Genomic DNA, 21,305 nt, shown 5'->3' with positions numbered 1-21,305 from the left:
AAGAGTCTAAAGAGCAGACCACCAAGAAATGTCGAACAACATCCTCATCACCGGCGGCGCAGGCTTCCTGGGTCCCATGCTCGCCGCCAAGTTGATACAAGATTTCTCTAACAACATCGTCCTGACCGATCTTCAAACACCCCAGAGGCCAGCCGGAATTCCATCTTCGACATCCAACCTGGAGCTCGCAGCTGCGGACCTCACCTCACATGCAGACATTACCAAACTTCTTTCTATGCGCCCAAAATGGTCGGCCATCTTCCTATTTCATGGCATAATGTCTGTTGGCTGCGAAGAGAACCCTGCGCTTTCTACCAAAGTCAACATAGACGCCACGCTTTCTGTTCTTACGTCCATCTCACAACTCCAACAAACCTCCAAACCCCGCATTGTCTACGCTTCCACCCAGGCTGTGTACGGACCACCTTATACGTCATCGGGTCCCATTACAGATGATACTCCCGCGACACCAATAGGCGTCTATGGCACCCACAAGGCCATTATGGAGTGTTACATCAATGATCTTAACCGCCGTGGTCTAATTAATGCCTTCGCCGTGCGTCTACCGACCGTGGTTGTACGTCCAGGTGCGCCTTCGCGATCAGCTGCAGCATTTTTGAGCGGTATGATTCGCGAGCCGATGGCCGGACTTGAATGTATTGTGCCCATTAGCGACCGTTCGGCGCGCCAGATGATATGTTCGCCACGCGTTATGATCGAGAATTTTGTGCGTGTAATGAAGGCTTCTACGGATGCTATGCCGGCGCATATGCGCGCAGTGTACATGCCGGGAATAAGTGTTACGCTTGGAGACATGTATGCAGCGTTCGAGGCAGTCTGTGGAAAGCATAAACTTGGGCTGTTGAGGGAGGAAGTGGATGAAGAAGCGAAAAGATTGCTGGATAGTTGGCCGCAGACTGCAAAATTCGGAAATGCAACAAGGATGGGACTGTTATTTGACGAAAGTTGTGAGCAGATCTATAGAGAGTATGCCGATAGCTTGAAGGCAAATTAGGCTCTGAGGCAAACAAACTTTGCGACCTTCACGGTACAGGTTGAAGAGTCAATCATTCCGCGAAGCACAATGTTATGGTGTAAATAATGGTTGATTGGTTGGTTGGTTGGTTCGATACTTGTGAATTCTCAGATGAACATTGTTGCTTGATTGACTCTGAAAACTGTAAATAAGATCATGGTGGGCGGCACAGTTTGGTCGCACGCCGTAGGACGCGCCCGACTAAGCATCGACACGACAGGCACCATGACCTCCGACTCCCGTTTCCAGACACCAACTGAAGCAAACCAACCGTAAGCAGTAACTCGATAAATATCTGATTGATCGGACGGGTGAACTAATTTTTAGTGTCCTATGGTCATATGTGAAAGAGTAGCTTCTTGAAAACCTATATATACCACCTACACAAGGTAGCACACTTCAGGACCGAAGAGAAGACCCAGTGGACTTCACAACATAAACATAGTACAGGAGATCCTCAATCGATGTAGGAACAGACACTCTCTACCATCTCAAGGACAAGGGAATAGCAACCGCTCCCATCATACCAAAAACGGCCAGCCATCGCAGCAAACCCTTGGTCACCATCTTCTTCGCTAGCCTATCAATAGCTTCTCCGTCATTAATTTTCGGGAAAGGGACATCCTTCGGAACCTCTTTGCCCAGCACCTTACACAGTGGCTCCCAACCGTCCTTGACACTGAAGAAGACCAACCTATCTTCCGGCACGACTTTCTTCAAGTAAGCGATGTGCCTTTCGTAGGTTGCGGCCGTGACTGGTTCCCCGCGGCCATAGAGGTGTATCCATTGGATTCTTAGGCCATCGATAAAGTCGACGAAATGACGCATGCCCGGAACAGGGAAGAGCACAAAACGTAGAAACCACATCGTCGATGCATTCTGTACCACTTCCATGCTCTTGACCCATGCTTCTGGATCCCGAATCGTGCAGATGACCAATGCATCGGGATACGTCTCAAGCAACTCTTCAACTAGCCCGCTAAATGGTGCATCGGTAACTGCAGCATAGCCGTCCAAGCGCTGCTTCAGCAGGTCGTGAATTGTCGTTTTATCGGAGGGTGACTTTTGTGGGAAATGCGAGAGGAGTTTGATCAAAGATTTGATTTCAACTTCAGGTCCCAGCGTGGCTTGCGTACCACCATGATAGACTGGCCCGTTAAGCAGAATGCACAATGCTTCGCTAAATGATGCAGTCCCCGTGCGCGAGAGGCCAGCGCCGATGACCTGGAACTTGGTACCTGGCTTAGGAACGGAGGGTTGGTTGCCCATTGTAGGCGACAGACTGAGGCCTTGCTTACAGGGACTACGTGAAATAGTCGCGAAAGCGAGCTGGATTTTTGGAACTGTGACCGCGCATGTAGAATATCATGCACTGTCAAAGCGGGGAAATGCTAGACGAACCCTCACTCCGCACTAGTTGTTCGCTGCAGTCAGCGGCGCCGTCTTTCAGGCGTAAACACCTTGGACGTGAGTTCTAACCTCGCTTGACTAAAAATATCTATCGAAGAATAGCGAAACCTTTGGGTTTATTGAAACTTCGAGAGATCATCAGTTAGCGGTGGTCAAAGTCCACTGGGTGCTTTCTGGTGCTTTGGGCCCAGGGTCAAGAGGCTACCAAGTATCTGTTTTGGGTTCACCAAGTTGAATCCAACAATACCTGTTGTTTTTGAAAAAGACAGCCTATGGTCGAGTATTCCAAGATTCAGAACTGTTACCTCACAACAAGGGCAATGTGCCTGTAACGGATGCGAGCATTAATGCATCACCATCAAGTAGAATTGCGTAGTCATGGTCGCTGCTCCGGTCGTATACGCCAAAGGATACATTGAGACTTGATTGCAGACGAGCACTAAAACATTCAGGGATTCGACTATGAGGAGTTGGTACATCGATAGTGAAGGATGCAGGTTCCAAGGTCGATTGGAAGCACGTGCGGCGCCGCTAGTGGCCCTTATGTCATCACATATTGTGCTAACTTTTTGATAGTAGGGCTATCATCGTCACAAGCAGCTCGAGGCCCAACACCACCAACCTACACCGACGCTCATTTGTCGCTAAAGCCGTGTAAACCCACCAAATCAATCGCATATCCGGACAACTGCCAAAATGGTCAAGCTCGAAGAGGTCATGGATGAGGAGTTTGTGCGCGAGCAGGAAGGCCCGCATGACGACGATGAGTGGGACACCGACTCTGGTACGACACCACAAGCCGCTCCGATGATGCCTTTGGCGCATGGAAGTGACTATCCTCAAAACACATGAATACTAAACGTACCACTGCAGAGTCAGACACATCCTCCATCCACTCAGTACAGCCAGACGAATCCCTCTACGAGCGCATCCTTGCCCTACAAGACATGATCCCTGCCAGCACACGCCGTTCCGTCTCCTCAAAAGCCAACACAATCTCTTCATGGTTCAAGAGCGGTCTAAACATGGGTGGCAAGACCCTCTGGGTGGTGAGCACAAGTGCGCTGCTTCTGGGTGTCCCGTGGGCATTGGCATACAGCGAGGAGCAGATGATCGTTGAGCAGGAGAGGGCTGAACTGCAGGCGCAGAGGGCGCAAAACGAGGTATGTAAAAAGTTCTTGTGAATCTTTGGGTTTACGCTCTTCAAGCCTGTGCTAACCTTTTGATAGTTCATGGCTCCTGGTGCGCCAACACCTGGCCAGCTAACTGGCGCGAAGCCTGCTTTGTAGACGACAAAAACTTCCGTTTGGCGTTTCGACTGACAGCCGCTCAACTATGAGCGCTGAGCTCTTCACACCTGTTTTACTAGGATGACGGTGCATGGAACCGGGCTGTACCTGTACATACAGCGGCGAGAGTTTACGCCGTAACGATCTGTACTATATTTCTCGACTCCACGATAATGTATTGCGTCACATATTCATCTCGCAAAACGCAGCCCACGTTTTTTTTACGTTTCAAATTTTTGCGCCCATTGGCTATGCTACTATATGTACAAATGCATCGTCTCGTCTCGTGTTGACTTGCAAACATCTGGCGACATGGATGCATCGCCGGACCCCGGTCTACCAAAGCTCGTATTCCATCAGATGTCAACGTTGCGCCTTTTACATTCATAAATCACTCCAGCTGCGCGCATGCAGTTCCGCGATCAATCCGCAAATAGTGGAGACCAGGAAAGCGGGGACGCTGGGTTTGCAGACGACGCTCGCTCCAAGAAAGGTGGTAATACAGCAAAGAGAAGAGTCATGGTATTATAGTCGATACATGGGTGTGTGGAGAGGCGTTTAGAAGGGGATCGAGCCGGCTGACATTGCGACGCCCTGTTGTTCTTGCTGTTCCATGACTGCCTCGTCGGCGGCTTCTATCGCGACGGCCAGACCAAGCTTAGCAGCGTTCTGTGTTTTCGTCAGTATTGATAGTTAGACTTGAATTTTACCAGACTTACCGCTTTGTGGTCGATTTCACCTGAGAAGGTTACGCGAATTGGCGGCGCGATCATCTTCTCCAACAGGCACGACACCTTGCCCTGGTTGTCTATTTGTGCCCTGTATGATGACTGGCGGAAGTCGTACTTGGCACCGATAGTGACGTTACCCTCCTTCTGCGGTCCGGCCATGGGCCCTCCAGGGCCAATTCCAGCAAATGCGAGGTTGCAGTTGATACCTGTCTCAACCTTGTCTGTAAGTCTGCGCCAGTATGAAGCTTCCAAGACACCACGGTCAGGGATGATCTGACCGCATGCCATCCAGTCGACAGCCCTGTAACGTGCCGCATACGAGACGTTCAGCTCTGGTGGGTATGCCATAGCCGGACGGGTCCAGAAAGCGTCGATACCGAGCGAAAGCTTTGGTGTAACCGCCTGGAGGTAGCTGGCCATGAGCATGCCAGTGATGCCACCGTCTAGGAGGGAAGGGTTGACAGCCTTCAGCGAAGCGGAGAAGTCGGCGCCAGTGTAATCGTTCTCGAGCGAGACCATGTTGCCTTGTGAAGTGAGCTGGACGGCGGCCTTGGAGACAAATGCTGACGTCCAGCGCCAGTTGAAGCGACCGGAGAAGGCGAGCTCATTGTCGAGGTTTCCTTGCATAAACACCTAAAAATTGTCAGCCCATGGAAGGCTGCAGACGATCGAAGCGACAAACCCTTGGTGAACCGTAAAGAACCATGTATGAGTATGGCGGCATAACCTGCGATCCCATAGACAACGAGTGTGCAACCTGGAACAGCGGGGCGGCGCTGAAGGCCTTGGTGAGCTCGGCGCGCAGGCCTGAGAAGCTCGAGTTGTTCAGGAAGACATCGCGCTGAACTTCCCTTGCAATGTTCTCGACTGTGCCCGGGTTGCTGAGGCCCAATGCTTCTCTCCGCTCTTGGAATGCATCGTATACATTTAGGAATTGTGCGAATGGACCGGTGTTGGCGGCGCGAGGTCGTGATAAGATGTCGGCAACAGCTTGTTCCTGCGCTGGGTTGAACTGCAGCGGTGTGGCCATGGTGAATATTTACGCCGAGGTCAAACTAGAATCTCCCTAAAATATGGGAGAGCTTGCACAGGGTGGGATGGAAATGGCAGCGAACGGTTGGAGGGCGATGTTGGGTCGCGTTCGCTAGCATGACGATATCGAACAGAAATTCTAAAGCCATCACGTGACATGACACAGTGACGCTAGAGCTTATCAGATCTCTCCTCCAAGACATGCGGCCCGTTGATACCATGGTTGCTTTTTGGGACCATTGACTACGAAACCCCGCAAAGTGCTGCCTGATTATCTCCAGACCTATCTGCGACACTGTTTCGTGGAAGTTGCTGCGCTTGACTGTTACGGGGTTGTCGCACCTTGTTTGCTGACATCTCTCGGCAAACGCTATCAACGCCGGAACCTTGGAACTGTGACATTGTATCGAACGCAACTCTACTTCATTAACATCCGACCGTTTCTCTTCCTGTGCACTTTGCACTTCTTCCCTCTTCGTCAATCGCTCCTCTTGACCTGACGAATTTACAATCATGGATACCCTACTGTGAGTGCCATGACCCCACTTTCCGCAGCAATGTGAAGTACCAAAGCTGCACACCTCCTGGTCAGAACATTCACTCAAGATGACTAGTACTGCAGAGATATACGCAAACTCACCCCGTTTCCGGCGGCGGTCGAGTACTTTCGTCGACGCAATCCACGACCTACCTACCAAGGAGGAAATGGCTCCCGCCCAACTCTATAGCACAGAATCGGGCCGCCTCTTCCACTCAGGTCGAATAGTCATCGCTACCTGTGGACTGCCAGCTCGAGGAAAGACACATACATCTGTTGCCTTAGCCCGCTACCTCCGATGGCTGGGTGTCAAGACGCACGTGTTCCATCTTGGCGATTACCGTCGCGCTACGCTAGGCCCGGACAACGATGTGCCCGACGACTACTTCTTCCTAAATGCATCGCCACAATCTGTCTTGCTACGCAATAAGATCTTGAAAAAGTGCCGAGAAGACATCTACCAATTCTTGGAACACGACAAGGGCCAAGTGGCCATCTATGACGCCGTCAATGCAATTAGTCAAGGTCGTAGATCGTTGGCCAAAGAGTTCGCCAAGAACGGTATTCAGACAGTCTTCATCGAATCACATTGCACCGACGAGCGCATCATCCAGGAGAACGTTCGCCGTGTCAAGATTTCTTCACCGGATTACCAAGGATGGAAGGACGAGGATGCGGTTCACGACTATCTAGCACGTATCAATGCACGAATACCGCACTTTGAGACCATGGAGGAACCAGATCTACATTGGATCAAGATGATTAACGCTGGTGAGCGAGTGGTAGTGAACAACTGCGCATTCGGATATCTCTCGCAAAGAATAGTCTTTTATCTGCTCAATCTCCACATCAAGTCACGGCAAACATACTTTGCTCGGGCCGGAACCACGCGAGAAGAAGATTCATACAAAGCGGACGCAAACCTCTCCCCAGAAGGTCACGAATACGCTAAGAAGATGAGTGAGGTGCTCCTGAAGTACCGTGAAGAGGAGAAGCAGAAGCTGATTGAGTCGGGAGCAACTGATGCCTCTTTGAAACCGTTGACGATCTGGACCTCCACGCGCCGAAGGACTGTCCAAACGTCAGAGGTTCTGGCTTCCATGGGTTACCGGGTTAGACAACGATCGCAAATGAGCCAGATGAATCCTGGTGTATGCGAGAAGATGTCAGAGGCCAAGATCCGCCAAGAGTTCCCCGATGAAGTTACGAAGCACGAAGCAGACCCGTACCACCACCGATATCCGCGCGCAGAGTCATACCACGACCTTGCCGTGCGCATGGAACCCATCATTCTAGAACTTGAGCGCGAAGAAAACGACCTTCTCATCATCGCTCATGAGTCTGTCCTTCGCGTGCTTTACGGGTACCTGATGGCATGTAATGCGGCCGACATACCTAAGCTCGAGTTTCCTCGCGATGAGATCATTGAGGCAAGCCCATTCGCTGCTACTTTTCGCCATACACTAACATGTTCCAGATTATACCTTCATCCTACAATAATGTGGCAAAACGCATCAAGATCCCTGGTTTACCTGAATCGATGGTTCCCGGAAGCCCCGAAGACATCAAGATCCCCGTCCCACCCAGTGGCGCCGTAAGTCCACTATCTGGAATGGGTACTCCTCAAGCTGGTTCCGGCACCGCGACACCCCAACATGGTGTACAACCTCTAAATCTGAAGTCGCATGTTAATCCTTCTTCATAATTAGGTGCGGTATCGTTGTCGGTACGGCGCTACATTCGATAATGAGCGAGCGAGCCAACAGACGGACTTTGACCCGATTTGAGGAACCAGCATCTCAATGGTGTAGCATGTGAAAGGCAATACATGGGCTTGCGGATAGATGATGAGAATTTCGGCATGAATACACGATAGGACACTTGTCTGGGCGTTGGGGTGCGGCGTGTTGAAGTCCGTCTTCAGATTACACTGTAGTTTCTTGGCTTGTCATTCAATATTCTTATAAACACGAACCTCAAAACCTGCTTGCTATCACTATGCAACTTATCACAAAGTGAACATGAGTAGATTCTGGGGTTGATATTCTCTGTTGCTTGATGCAGTAATGGACAATGTCTTCATACTCATCTGACGACGACCTACGATTCCCTATCCATCCGCATAGTTATGTGTAAGCCTTGAGTTCCACGACGAGCAATGGGATAGACGCAGCAGCAACATTGTTCGGCCGTCCACCATTCCATCGCTAAGACCAAATTCAAGAAGTCTTCAACGATATCTCCAGGAGCCTTAACTTCTCCGCCAGCTGAGCCGTGTCTCTTACTCATCGCCTTGGTTGCGTACTCAAATATAGTGTCAGTGCGGGCTGAATTAGACACGGTCGTAATAATAACTTACTCATTTCCCCATCCCTTGTCGATAGCCCACTGCCACCCACCCCAACCATCATGGTCGCGGGGGCGTACTCGGAACGGCTCTCCCTCGCGCGCATCAGGACAATTCCAGCGGTCGCCTAGTCCGATATCATGGAACTCCACGCCGTACCTCGTGCCGTTTGTCTGACCAGGTGTAAGGGGGCGCTGGTCACAGGGCAGCTCAGGTAGGTCGAGGTCGAAGATGTCGGGAAGAACAGCGAGGAGGCACTCCATCTCTGCGTCAGGTTCGTGGATGTCAGCATTTGTGGGAGGATAGTGGCCTGCAAAGATGTTGAACGGAGGTGAGGGAGATGGGGCTGGAAGGGAAAATTTCAAGGCAAGGGGGTGGGAGGGCTCTCCGAACTGTTGCATGTACTGCAACATGGATGGCGCAGGGGGCGGAGACCAAAGTTCTGGCGCACAATCTTCGACGGACGGAGCGTTACGAGCGAAGACACTACGTCTAGGTGGACTATCAGGTTTCTGCCTGTAGACTTCTGCTGGGGTGGGCCAGACTCTGCCGTCTTCTGCGTGGAACTGTCTAACTGGCGCTATGGCCGGAGTGTAACCCTGGGAGACACCTGCAGGCTCGGGTTGGTACGCTGGACGACGAGGCATAAAGCTCGCATCATCGGGGTAGATATCGGCATGCGAAGGCTCAGGACCTTGATCGGTGCGCTTGGTGCGGGTAAGTGCTCGTGGGCGATAATATCTAGACGGTCCACGTGCATGGCTACCGTATTGCGCATGGCTGACAGACTGAAGATCGCTGAAGCGTCGTGGATGTCCAAGTGGTGCAGCACCTATAAGTACTTGCTGCACTGACGACTCCATAGCTACAGGATTAACTGAACTGCGCTCATCCGTGAAGATCCCACGAGGACGTTCTCCGGCGAAGCCAGGAGGCGGTGCCACTAGTTTCATAGGCTGGTGCCCTCCTCCTGTAAGTCCTCCCGAATACATGTCATGACTGCAGCCTTTGTGTCCTCGAAATAGGTTAGCCAGGTCATCCGAGGATGCACTCTTGCCGTTGAGGTATTGTGCTAAGGCATTGGCAGTTAACGGCTTGTCCAGCGCCCGTCCTATGAGCTTACCAAAGAGATCTTCAGACAGAATTTCAGAGTCGCGTGACTTGTTGGAGCGTGCTGGTGAGTCGACGTTAGTGTCCCTCCTATAGATACCAGGCAGACCGAGGCCTGCACTCAGCTCGTCGACGCCAGGAGCATTGGAGTCTGAGTGAAGTCGCTGGGTAGAGAACAGGTTAGGCAGAGGGTGTGGCATGGATCTTTTGACAGAATCTCTGGCAAGACCGCTGCGGAACTCTGCACCAGGTGGATCCTGATTCAAGGCGATATGGTGATCTATCAGGTCAGCGTGTGATCCTAGCATCGTGATGCTGTTGGTCTCACCTCGTAGCATCTTTTGAAGAGAGTCTAGTGGCATGTCCTTCTGATCTGGCAGCTCCCTCGTCATCCGCACTGCATTGAACTCTTCGTAGCCTTCGTAGTTGGGCCGCATGTCTCTAGTAGGGCGGAAAGGCGAGTCTTCCACATACATGTCAGTCTTATGTGGTGACGTCGGCGCGGAAGAAAACATACCGTCGAACACATATGGCACCTTTACCTTCTGTCGCGGACTGGTAGGCGGAGTTGGTCCTGCAGGCCCAGCGGACATGCTAGTCTCGGCGATGGTTGGACTGAAAGTTGGTGCTTCTGGATTGAACGAGCCAGACCTTCGCGACGCTTTCGGCTGCTTCTGCTCCATGCCGCACGCTTTTGGAAAGTCGTTGTCAATGGCGCGTTGCTTTAGGGGCGTAAGATAGCTGCCCATGAGCATAATCCTTATGCCCGTCTACGACAGTGAATGCAGCAGTGACTCGCGATTTCAATCGTCTGTCACCTTCGTTCACGAATGCGATTTGTCGGCAAACCAACTTTAGCGTCTCGCCGTGTATAGCGATATAACCGCAAAAGTATTCTTATAATGAGTGAATGAGTTAAGGCCTTTGTGGATAGATGTGCATATCCGAAGAGGTTGGTGTAGGCGACATCATTAGAGCAAGCAGTCAAAATTGGAACGAGCTGGTCTCAAGATATCAGCATCAAGCTGTCCAAGTGAAAGTGACTGTGGAGCGAAGAAATCTGAGGCTCGCATGGCTAGCGTTCACTGCGGAGGTGAAGGTACCCATCTTGAATCAGAGCAGCGATACACGGCGAAGGCTGCAGTCCGGGTGGCGAAGTATGTTGCTGGCTTCCTATGTCGTCTGCAACATATCCTACCGTCGAGTTCCGCGCTTTCGTGATGTCTAAAACCCCCACGAAGTCAGTCAGCAGTGGGGGTGTTAGGGGGCTAAATTGTGCACGGGCAAGCTCCATGACTGCTCGTGTGTGACTTTTGGGACGGCGAACCAATCAGAGGAGAGGGCGATGACGCCCTGACGCGCCTCATTGAATAGGGCTGGAGTGCAACTTACATTTAAACCCTCGCACTACACCCCCATTTGCGCCTGCTGCATTCATACTACAGGTCCTTCTTCACAAGTCCACGGCTTATTGCTCACATTTCGGGTCCCTCGCTAGTCTGTGGTTCACCACAGCACGCGACCCCATCTTTTTCAACCACAATAATGCACACTAGTCTCATCAGCATAAATCGACAAATACATCAGCCAGACCACCAGTATTCAACATGCCGATGATGCTCACTCCAGACACGCTGCCTTTCTCACCTAGCAAGAAACGACCGTTTACCCACTCACCTTATGGTCACCAGACTAGAACCGCGACTCAATGTCAGCATGAAATTCATCCCTCCAACTCACATCACACACCCCTGTGTCCCAAGTGCACTATTTACCTGGCTAGAGGAAAGTCCGACGTTGCACTTAAGGAGCTGGTAGCCAAAGGTGGATTGAGGCCTCCAAAGCACATGCGCAACCGGCGGTGGAACAAAGCAAGAAAAGTGTACCTGATAGCGAAACAGCGACTTGAGAAGACCCGGAAGGAAGACCAGTTACGCTGGGAACGTGAGCGGGCGTGGGAGGAGGCTCATCAACTCAACACCAACAACGTCCAGGCAGCAGTCTTATCCCTAAACCCTTCGTTGTGCCCGGTTTGTGACTCCTTGGTGGCGTCTTACCCCACGACAATGCCTGAGGCTCAAGTCACAAAATACGTGGCTTGGTGGGAGAAACTAGACGCTCTTGCCACCTCACACACACTTGTGCATCGGCATCGGACAGCATTACACTCGCGCAACCAGAACCATATACACACGCAAACCGAGAGAGGCAACTCAAGATTGTGCCAGATAATTCAAGCCGTACGCAGGTCGGTGCAAGAGCACAACGAGCTCCGGCTAGCCTGGGAGATCCGACAGAAGACTGAGGCAGCGATACGTCGTAAACACGGCTTGGGCGATTGTTACATTGGCCCCGATTTCTGGAATGAGCCAATATCCGGCTATTATAGTCGTCGTGCCCACCAGAACAACAAAGACCAGACCCGTATGGCAGAGCGACGTGCACGCGGTGGCACAGCGCGACCCAGACTACCACGCAGCTCACTGTCCTACTCGGAGACGACGGAAGACGTGTACGTCGAACCACACTTTGGGGAAACACTGAAACAGAAAGAAGAACGAGAGGAATGGGAGCGTCTGGTCAAGAAGACTGCAGGCGAGATTGGATACCTTTATTTCATTGGTGGTGGTGTTGATATCGATCACTTGGCGATATGGTGTGAGGATTTTGACCAGAGTAACCAATATCTAGTGGAGAGGAATAAAGCTCCCAATTCCGAGACGACAGGTGATGAAGACGTTCAGGAGGACTGGGATGATGATATGGACGTGAGTGAAATGGATGTTGATGAAGCCTAGGAGGATGATTGAACATTTTGTCTTTGAACAGCACTTAGATCGTTACTCGTGTAGTTGTATAAGATACAAAGTACCTTGATGTTGAAGTATCTGGTGTCGAGACAGCCCCGTTAGCACGCGGCTGAGATGCCGTGCGAATGAGGTTCGAGTGACGTGTCATCGCGCGTGGGACAACGGCGGCTGAAGCTTTAGTCGGATCAGCCCGGGGTGCCTGAAATGTCTCTCCTATGCGTAAATGACATCGAAACAGAAGATGAACGGACGATGTACACAGCGTTGAAGACGCAAACACGGTTGGCGAAAAGCTTGTCCAGCGCTAGCCTTTCCAGGCTTACAACCCGTCGATCAAGCATGGCAGCGACATCACCGCCCTATCTAGGGAAAAGATTAAACACGATTTCGTAGACTCTTTTCTTGCCAGCTACAACAAGGCATGGTAAAAGCATCAAACATGTAAACTGACGGCTTAGAAGTTTACAATGCTCTTACTTTTCATAGGTATTCTTGTTACATGCTGATATAGACTGCAACGGAAGACTACTTATTTCCGTACCTGTTTAGTCTCTTCGTTGTGTAGAATTCCGCTGTATGTTCTTAAGAAGAATGATATTCTCCACAGGCTAATCGTGCCCCTTCGCCATGGACACTCATGCGTCCCGAGGTCTGATCAATACCATGAATCTACGCAACAACCAATTCATTTGTACCTCCCAGCTCACGGGCGCTCGCCACTATCTCACATTCAGAACTATCCTTGTCTGTGGCCTTGTGTGTCCGTGTAGCTACCCCAAGCTCAAGTCTTTCCTATTCTTCCCTTAGGGTCCCCATCGATTCACAAGGTAGGATGGCCTAGGTAAGTGGTTAGCAACTACACTTTGGATGAAGCCATGATTGACATACTCTGGTTCTTGCGGCTCCGCTGTCGGATCTCTAGCTTTTCTCTTCCTCTTGCAACTAGGCTCGTCGTCGTCTTCCATCGTCGTCCCATGCTTGTTCTCACCAGAAAATTTCCCTTCCAAACCCAATCGCTTCATGTCCCTCAGCACCTCCTCAAGGGTAGCTTGCAAGGGGGGAGCTGTTATTTGGGCCCTTAGCTGTGTAACCTCAGCTTCCAAGTCGCGAATCCTCACCTTATCCTCTTTCCTCATGCGGGCGAAGTGTTGTTTTTGCTGATGCAGCTTCGTGGCGAGCTTGTCTCGAAGCCTCGTTTCAGCATTGTCCTTGTCGTTTTGGAGGCGTTCGTATGCCCTGTCCGCACTCTGCAGCTCAGTTTCGAGCTCGTCTGCTCTCTCTGCCTTCGACTTGGCTTCGTTATACTGCTCGCGCAGCCACTCGTTATCTTCTTCCAATCGTTGCATCATCTCTTTCTCCATCTCTTCTTCTTCTTCAGGCGTGTGTCTCGTGGGAATTTCCATGTTGTCGACGAACGAGTGGGTCAGGCTTGGGTATTGCATGGCAAATTTGAGGATGACGAATGATTGAGGTAGTAGAGTTCCGAGCGATAGCGGGTTATAGGCGTAGAGAAGTGTTGTAAGATATAACTTTGGTGACCGTCACTTGAGCGCGCGGTGAGTGCGCTAGACCGTAGATGGTGCTACTGCAAACAGAGTAGTATGTTCTAGACGTGGAGGCTTGCGCAACATCACGGCATTGTCAATTGTGATGTGAGACCAAAAATGGTGTCGGGTTAATAGAACCCAATTTAAGTGCCTAAATCTTAGTTGTCATGGCAATGAACGGTATGACGAGAAGTAGCGCAAGTATGTATCTACAAGAAGAGTCCAGACATATTCATGTGAGCCACCAGGTGAACACTGACGGTGGAGTAGGACACTACCAACACAACATATGAGAGGGGCTTCTTCCTCAACCCACGACCAAGGTCATGAAGTCAATGAAAAAGATTGATCAAGCTGCCAATTCAGCCAGGTGTATGAGATAAGCGGGATACACTCCCTAACTTGTGAGCGCGAGAGTAGCTCACATTCCTCGCATGCGACCGACAGACGATAGCGAATACCAATTCTGCCAGTCTTCCGTACGCGGTCGAAACCAGCAAGTGCCCCAAGATAGCGAACTATCCGAAGACATCCCCAGAGACCTATGTGCGCAGTGGGGTGGCCTGGTGGCATAAAAAGGATAACGAATACCCACTGATATCTGCAGAACGCGGACACACTGTCGAACGTCTTCCCAGTAGCGCGCAAATGGTTGAGTAGTTGCGGATTGGTGGAAGCGGGAATGACCCACAAGCTGGCAAATGTTCCAACGTTGTAGGCGACGTTCTGGCGGAGGAAACCCAGCAAAGCTGGGCTGAAGTCGTCGGCGTCTTCTGTTGAGAGAAGCAATGCCTCTACTCACTCGGGCCCAAGTGACTGTGATGGAGTCCAGTGCTTGGGTGGTAATGTCTTGTGAGTGAGTAGAGGTCGTCGAGTCGTTCGATCGTCCAAAGGTTCAACCAACCTCAGCCGCATAGGTATCACAAACGTGACCTCGGAATCCCAGCACGGAATCGAACCATAATGTGCTGACAGTAACTATGCGGTGGCTCTGAAATTGGAGGTGTGTGTAAAGAAGAGAAGAGGAACCAGGAAGCAGAGGATTATATGGTAACGATGGGGACGCTAAGCTAGCGCTCACGTGAGTGCGACTGCCGGCCAGACTTCGGGAGGGTCGTGTTTTTGGCTATTAAGAGGTGAAGGTGAAGGTGAAGGTGAAGGCGAGTTAAAGTGGGGAAACAAGCTCCAGCGTAGTACGCTGCGGAACTTTTCTGGCTAGGATGACGTGGAACTTTGATTGTAGCGCACTAGAACACCAAAGAAACACTTCTACAATAGCCTGTCGCTGCCCCATTATGAAGAGTCATACGCTAAGCAATCTCATTGATCTTGGGTTCTTTCAGTTTGCAGGGAAATGTGGCGCAAGCATGCAAGATCAGCTGTAAATAGCACGCAGATGGTATGTACCCTGACTAGAGAGTAGGTCATGTATTCATTTTCATAGGGTCAAAGGGTATCCAGACTCACAAAGAATCCTATCACAACTCCCTCCTCTTCCTCGCCTCATCATCTCCTTCTGCCACCTCACCAGTCCTCTTCAAATCTACAAACTCGCCCTCCTCCTCCAAAGCATCAACATCACCCTTCTCCTTCGCCTTCTGCAATTCTTCCGCCTCTTTCCTATCGGCTTCCTTCTGCATCTGTTCGTCTACTTCTTGTCTCTCTACGATCTCTGCTTCGTCACCAACCTCTCCCACCAACGGTCCCTCACTTTCTTCATACCAATCTGTGCTCTCTGTCCACTCGATGATCTTCTCCTTGGCTGTCTCGCTGAGAGTGTAATAGCCCGGGTTGTTGCGAGGTTCGAACATGGATGTATGAGCTAAGGTTTCCGCTGTAGCCTTGTCGTTCACGGCAGGCATGAAGAAGTTCTTCAGAGGTCCTTTGGGCAGATTGCAGAATGTGCGGTCTTTGCCAGCGACTTTGCCGGTCCAGCCATGTTCCTTGTTCTCGTTGTTGACGGCGTGGCCAAGCGTGGTGTACATGTTGCAGAAACCAAGATCTTGGCTTGTGGTGAGCTTTGCAATCTTCTCGAGCCGCTTTCGCATCTCTTCAGGGCGGGCTAGGACTCCGACAAATTCTAGATGTGATGTGGCCCAAGTCACGCCTTGGGTTATCTGTTCTTTCTTCATGTATGCTGCTGCACCGCCTGCTGCTATCGCGCCCGCCGCACCGGCAAACATGGCCACCTTCCCGTAGCGCTGCCACAACGGAGCTGATGCTGCGTCGCCAGTAGATGAGGGTGCTGGAAGCATCTTGCTCGTATCGACAGCACCAGATGCGGTGTCCTTGCCACCCCACCCAAAAGCGCCCGCAAGGTTGTTGTATGCCGAGTAGGCCGAGCTCGCTGTATTCCAATGCTTCTCTGCGCCATGTGCCACTACTCCAGGCGCTATACCGAGATATGGTGTGTCGAAAGCGAGAATGCCTTGTATGTACGGGAACATGAGCATGGAATGGTCGGCAAGCGATCCCGTTGAGCCAGTTTGCGAGTTCGACTGCGAATGTATCGGTTGTTCAGCGAGGATGGAGAGGAGCGTCTCAGCCGCAACGATGCCACCCATAGAATGGCCTACAAGTATCGTGCGCACAGAAGGATCCACGGTAGGCGAGGGGGTCGAATTGGCGACCTCAAGGTCTATGACTTTATTCTGTAGCCATTCCTTGAAGCGGCCGACGCATTCGTGCAAGTCGCCTCGCGTCTCGAACTGGGGGTACGTGATGGTAAGGACAGTGACTTTGGGCAGCGCATGCTGCAGGAGTGCCTTCACGTGGCTTGGAAACGTTCTGAATGTCTCATCTCCGCCCTATGCCGAATGTGTTAGCATAGTGTCCATCCTCCATATCAAATAGCATGGTAGCCGTCGCATTGCGCATTGCTGAACATGACACATGTGGATGTGTTCCTGGGATGACGTAATGGTCATTCGCGCGACAAGACACATACCTTGAAGCCGTGGATAAAACACAGCAATAACGTCTTCCTCATGGTCCTCGACTGTGCTCCTGTGCTCCTGCATGGTGGGGCCAAGTTAGTCGAGGGCTGACGGTAAGTCGATTCGCGGCGGGAAGGCGATTACGTCTGGGGTGCAGCTATCTCTCGCTTACCTTGCAGGGGGCGAGCTGGCCGGAACGTTCGATTATCGGAGTGCAACACGCATGAGAGCAATTTGGGCAAGATCTTGGGGAATGTTCAAGCATAGTATGATTCGAGTTCACATGCCCCGTCGTTGAGAGGTTGAGTAATCGTGCACGTTTGATTCATCGTCTTGTACACGGTTTTGCTGCTATGATCGCCCTCACTATGTGATACATGGGCATTTCGTGACACATGATTCTTGCCATTTCACTCGGATTCCCCGACGCATTCAGCTTGTCATGGCCCCTTTCCGTCTTTCCAACAATGCGGGTATAGTACAAACATTCCAAATCCCAACGCCAAATCGTGAGCCATTTCGGCAATGCATCAACATAAGAAAGAAAGGAAATACTGTGGCGCGACTATCCACTCGTGAGCAACATGATTGCTATCGCGGATAGGCTTGCTATCGAGATCCCCATAGTCTTAAGCTGTGGTGAAGCACCCACAGCAACGACATCAAACGGTGAACCACCGCCCGAATCAGCGTTTGATAATTGTGCATTGGGTGCCTGGGTCGCTTGCGCAGTGTCCGTGGGAGGTGCGACTGAAGCCGTGAGCGTTCCGGTAGCATTCGGATCCAGCACCAAGCCTCCCGTCGACGAACTCGAACTCGTAGGTTGCACTGAACTCGTCGGTTTCTCATCTCCCTCCTCCGTCTCCGTTGATGAACTTGACAATGTCGATGTCGCTTCGATTGCTGAATTTGTGAAGCTCGTACTCGTCAAGACCGCCTGGGTGCTTGTCGCTTGATCTGATGTCTTTGTCGTTGTCTGCCCCGCACTCTCGCTTGAAATCGTCGTAATCGTAACTCCAGGACATAGACTCTGTATACCCAGTCCGTTCTGGAAGACTCCAATGATGCTCAACTCGCCCGCATCGACGTTCGCGCACTTATCTGTCACGCTCTCTGCGATGGCCGACAAGCCCCGCACACAGGCTGCGGAACAGGTTGCGCCCGACTTGAAATCATCCGCTACACACCCAGAGATGGCGCTGTTGTAGACGGCGTTGCAAGATTTTGGGAGGTTGTCGATCCGCGGTATGAAGGAGGCAAGTGAGACTGTTGCAGCTGACGATGTCGATGCAAGAACGAGCGCCAGTAAGGCTGCGCGTAATGAGCCGGATATCATGGTGAGTGTTGTGTAGGTATTTGGAAATTGGGTTTGGCGGACCCGTAGGTCTCGAATGGAGACAGGAGCGTGGGCCAGGAAAGCCCAAGTGCCAGTCTTCAATCTTTACCCACGAAGCTTGGATGCCCCGGTGGAAAGACGTCTTCCGGATGTGCTGAGACGACTGGTGTTTGGATTGGCGGTATGACGTTCTTCAAACGGCGGGGGTTGTTTGCGTTGTGTGCAATTTCGAGCAATACTGCCTGCCGAATGCACTGAAAATTCTCTTGCTGTGATGCTCCGCTCACTGCGCGTTGTCGTGGACAACCAACTCCCAAAGCTTTTGCTGTCAACCTTCCCAGAAAGATGGTGGTTCACACCCACTTCCTATGTAATGAGGTGTCAAGGGAGATGTTTCGACACAGTCGTGCAACGACACTGTGTAGATAGACCAATAAGTCCCTTGTCTAAACCAGCACTACCCGGAAGAGCTGCTGTAAGGAACGTGAATGATGCAATGCACAAACGAGGGAACGACTGTTGTTTTTTCCTGGCACCGGGCCTGCAAAAGAGCGACTTTGAGAACTACTCCGAAACGAACTGATGGGGAAACAAGACGCACAGCGTTAAGAAAGGAAACGTTGTGCAAAAGGAAAGAAGGGAGAAAAGAGAAGAGCCGTGATCTTCGTGATATTCAGTCGCTCAACAACCAAACTCAGGCAGCGTTGGCACCTGCTGCGGGACCCGCCACATCTTAAGGTAGATCTACAAGGACACCCGTCCTATCCGCTCCCAAGAACCCCTACTTTGCCTTGCCTCATCATAGCCTAAGCGGGTAGCCACAAGACCAGCAGTCCCTGTACAGCCATGTGAGTGTCGCAAGTGGCCGATATTCAGTTTTCTGAAACAACGGAGTTTGCTGGGGTTAGTGTCGTCGCTGCATTCTGGCCGCCCATTCGTCCAGCGACCCAGCGCAGGCGTTACATGTCACGACCGCGCTTCAGATGCAGGTACCCGGAGCAGAACAGGAGTCTTTGGTGAGAGGTGTGTGTCGCGCGTGTACTTAATTGAGCTGCTTCGGCGGTTGCGTATGAAGTGGCGGGCGAGGCGCGAACCACAGTAGCATGAGACGGGACGGTTATGGCGGCTGCATGGCTGTGGCGCGAGGCTGCGTTCGCACGTGGAGTACAAGTGCCTAGAAGAAGAAAGCTGCGGAGACGCGGACTTGGCTTCCTTGGGGTGTACGTGTGACGGCTTAGTCTTAGACAACAGTTTGACGTGTGTGTGATGGATATAGCTTTCGCTGCGTCTACCTTGATGGTTGCTGTTCGGCCTTTAACTGCCTCGTGGCCGGTACCTTGCACGCAGACCTCCATCATCCCGGAACACCAACGAGCATGCACGCGGGGGCATTGTGTAGTAAGACATCTCGCATGAACACCAATTGTTTCACTGTTTCGTTGATTTCTTCAGCTATAGTTCTTCACATTTCCCCAACGTTTCTTTGCCCGCGTCGTTGGCGCTTTGGCGTCCAGCATCCCGAACTATGCGCCACGCTTCTTGACCATCCTACTCCATGACGATCACGCTCCTAAACCTCACCTTCCCACTTTCCATGTGCTGAACAGCATCTTCTACTTTGTCGAATGGAAACTTCTCGATCATGCACTTCACGCCTTGTTTCTCAGCAAAGTCGATTGCTTCTTCGCTATCCAGCGCGTGCCCTGAAGGCCATCCATGGACCGATTTACCCTTCGTGATCAAGCTTACGGTATTGACCGGTATATCGCCTACAGGCGCAAGGACGAGTAGTTTGCCCAAAGGCCCGAGTCCTTCAACCAATGGCCCTATGATCTTCGGATTTGGTGCTGTGACAACGATGAGGCTCGCGCCACCCATCTTTTGGAGTGCTTCAGAGGCGCTCTCTTTCGAAGTGTCAATATAGTCTGTTGCGCCAAGTTGGAAGGCAAAGTCCTTTTTGTTGTCTGAGGATGATACAGCGACGGTACGGTAGCCCATTTTGCGAGCATATTGTACTGCGAGATGTCCTAGGCCACCAAGTCCTTGCACAGCAATAGTGTCACCCTGTTGGATGTTCATCTTGCGTATGCCATTGAATACCGTAACACCAGCACAGAGTAGAGGAGCGTACTCCGCAGGGTTTGCATCGGTGGGGATGCGCACTGCAGCCTCGCTACGGAGGGTACAGTATTCGGCATCTGATTCCGCACCATGTCAGTTCGCCGTCCTGAGTTTCTCGGAGATTGCCAGTAGGAAAGGTAAGACTTACATCCACCGTCTCTACTAACACCATTGACAAGTTCATTCTCACACATCTGGAATAGGCCCTTGTTGCACGCCTTGCAGGACCCATCATGCGCACCATGCCATCCTCCACCCACTCGATCTCCAACTTTCCATTTCTTTTCGTCGTCGCCAACTGCGATTACCTTCCCGATGACTTCATGTCCTGGAACTCGAGGGAAGACATGTTCACCCAGATGGCCCTGTTGGAGAAAGCTATCAGAGTGGCAGATGCCGCACGCAAGTACCTTGATCAGAACCTCGCCCGACTTGGGTGCAGAGACGGGCACTTCTTTGATAGTCCACGGAGCGCCGGCTTTCTCAATCACGACGGCGCGGCAGGAAGACGGGATGTCGGACGACGACATGTTGGTGCTTGGCCTGTGAACTAACAGAGGACGGTAATTAAGAAAGAAAAGATATGTAAGTTTTTCTTGACTCTGGTACAAAGTTGTTCAGAAGGCAGAGTAGTTAAATTGGCGTTCGTCTGTGATGTCAAGGAGCTGAGGTAGGTGCGACCTAGCTCTCTTTATCTATACTTCCGTCATGCATCTATATGCATGCATCGTGCTTATCACCGGTCTGCTTCCCCGCAACGACCAACGACCAACATCCAGAACTGTCCATTATTACGCAACGCTCGATTTACACCATTACCCCACGTGTCCTCACGGTTATTGGTCTAAGTATGCTTGCATCTTGCGTACCGACTGAAAGACGGCGGTACGCCCAATAGGACTTACGCTAACGCCGACGGAATCAAGACTATTCCTTGAGTATGCTACATATAGTCATGTGCGTAGTCAGCAAGTTGCAGCGGATGTTTTGCGTGCATGCTGACATAGTGTGGGGTTTAACGGGGTTTAGACGTCTTCTGCAATTGCTCAGCGGTGAGATACA

At 51.5% G+C, this 21,305-nt stretch overlaps 11 protein-coding genes across 11 annotated transcripts; 4 read left to right on the top strand and 7 right to left on the bottom strand.

Moving 5' to 3' along the window:
• Window positions 1-28: 28 nt before the first annotated feature.
• ALTATR162_LOCUS6104 (uncharacterized protein) lies at window positions 29-1,015 on the top strand (the record flags this gene model as incomplete). Its single annotated transcript, XM_043313725.1, has 1 exon — window positions 29-1,015. The coding sequence occupies one exon, from the start codon at window positions 29-31 to the stop codon at window positions 1,013-1,015; it is 987 nt and encodes a 328-aa protein (XP_043169660.1).
• A 504-nt stretch (window positions 1,016-1,519) lies between these two features.
• On the bottom strand, window positions 1,520-2,305 carry ALTATR162_LOCUS6103 (uncharacterized protein; the record flags this gene model as incomplete). Its single annotated transcript, XM_043313724.1, has 1 exon — window positions 1,520-2,305. The coding sequence occupies one exon, from the start codon at window positions 2,303-2,305 to the stop codon at window positions 1,520-1,522; it is 786 nt and encodes a 261-aa protein (XP_043169659.1).
• Window positions 2,306-3,142: 837 nt separating this feature from the next.
• ALTATR162_LOCUS6102 (uncharacterized protein) lies at window positions 3,143-3,735 on the top strand (the record flags this gene model as incomplete). Its single annotated transcript, XM_043313723.1, has 3 exons — window positions 3,143-3,275; window positions 3,320-3,609; window positions 3,676-3,735. The coding sequence occupies 3 exons, from the start codon at window positions 3,143-3,145 to the stop codon at window positions 3,733-3,735; spliced, it is 483 nt and encodes a 160-aa protein (XP_043169658.1).
• Window positions 3,736-4,293: 558 nt separating this feature from the next.
• On the bottom strand, window positions 4,294-5,496 carry ALTATR162_LOCUS6101 (uncharacterized protein; the record flags this gene model as incomplete). The annotated part of the gene is made up of 3 exons (XM_043313722.1): window positions 4,294-4,404; window positions 4,455-5,099; window positions 5,149-5,496. The coding sequence occupies 3 exons, from the start codon at window positions 5,494-5,496 to the stop codon at window positions 4,294-4,296; spliced, it is 1,104 nt and encodes a 367-aa protein (XP_043169657.1).
• A 608-nt stretch (window positions 5,497-6,104) lies between these two features.
• ALTATR162_LOCUS6100 (uncharacterized protein) lies at window positions 6,105-7,741 on the top strand (the record flags this gene model as incomplete). Its single annotated transcript, XM_043313721.1, has 2 exons — window positions 6,105-7,466; window positions 7,514-7,741. 2 exons carry the CDS (start codon window positions 6,105-6,107, stop codon window positions 7,739-7,741), a joined length of 1,590 nt encoding a protein of 529 aa, XP_043169656.1.
• Window positions 7,742-8,391: 650 nt separating this feature from the next.
• On the bottom strand, window positions 8,392-10,248 carry ALTATR162_LOCUS6099 (uncharacterized protein; the record flags this gene model as incomplete). Its single annotated transcript, XM_043313720.1, has 1 exon — window positions 8,392-10,248. One exon carries the CDS (start codon window positions 10,246-10,248, stop codon window positions 8,392-8,394), a length of 1,857 nt encoding a protein of 618 aa, XP_043169655.1.
• An 852-nt stretch (window positions 10,249-11,100) lies between these two features.
• Window positions 11,101-12,291, top strand: ALTATR162_LOCUS6098 (uncharacterized protein; the record flags this gene model as incomplete). The annotated part of the gene is made up of 1 exon (XM_043313719.1): window positions 11,101-12,291. The coding sequence occupies one exon, from the start codon at window positions 11,101-11,103 to the stop codon at window positions 12,289-12,291; it is 1,191 nt and encodes a 396-aa protein (XP_043169654.1).
• Window positions 12,292-13,106: 815 nt separating this feature from the next.
• ALTATR162_LOCUS6097 (uncharacterized protein) lies at window positions 13,107-13,706 on the bottom strand (the record flags this gene model as incomplete). Its single annotated transcript, XM_043313718.1, has 2 exons — window positions 13,107-13,140; window positions 13,192-13,706. 2 exons carry the CDS (start codon window positions 13,704-13,706, stop codon window positions 13,107-13,109), a joined length of 549 nt encoding a protein of 182 aa, XP_043169653.1.
• Window positions 13,707-15,328: 1,622 nt separating this feature from the next.
• On the bottom strand, window positions 15,329-16,839 carry ALTATR162_LOCUS6096 (uncharacterized protein; the record flags this gene model as incomplete). The annotated part of the gene is made up of 2 exons (XM_043313717.1): window positions 15,329-16,657; window positions 16,798-16,839. The coding sequence occupies 2 exons, from the start codon at window positions 16,837-16,839 to the stop codon at window positions 15,329-15,331; spliced, it is 1,371 nt and encodes a 456-aa protein (XP_043169652.1).
• Window positions 16,840-17,351: 512 nt separating this feature from the next.
• ALTATR162_LOCUS6095 (uncharacterized protein) lies at window positions 17,352-18,122 on the bottom strand (the record flags this gene model as incomplete). Its single annotated transcript, XM_043313716.1, has 1 exon — window positions 17,352-18,122. One exon carries the CDS (start codon window positions 18,120-18,122, stop codon window positions 17,352-17,354), a length of 771 nt encoding a protein of 256 aa, XP_043169651.1.
• A 1,548-nt stretch (window positions 18,123-19,670) lies between these two features.
• Window positions 19,671-20,773, bottom strand: ALTATR162_LOCUS6094 (uncharacterized protein; the record flags this gene model as incomplete). The annotated part of the gene is made up of 3 exons (XM_043313715.1): window positions 19,671-20,320; window positions 20,392-20,608; window positions 20,654-20,773. The coding sequence occupies 3 exons, from the start codon at window positions 20,771-20,773 to the stop codon at window positions 19,671-19,673; spliced, it is 987 nt and encodes a 328-aa protein (XP_043169650.1).
• Between the last annotated feature and the right edge of the window lie 532 nt (window positions 20,774-21,305).

This window comes from Alternaria atra (genome assembly GCF_907166805.1).
Source record: "Alternaria atra isolate CS162 genome assembly, contig: 25, whole genome shotgun sequence".
In the NCBI taxonomy this organism is placed as follows: domain Eukaryota; kingdom Fungi; phylum Ascomycota; class Dothideomycetes; order Pleosporales; family Pleosporaceae; genus Alternaria; species Alternaria atra.
This window is presented reverse-complemented; position numbering and strand designations above follow the sequence as displayed.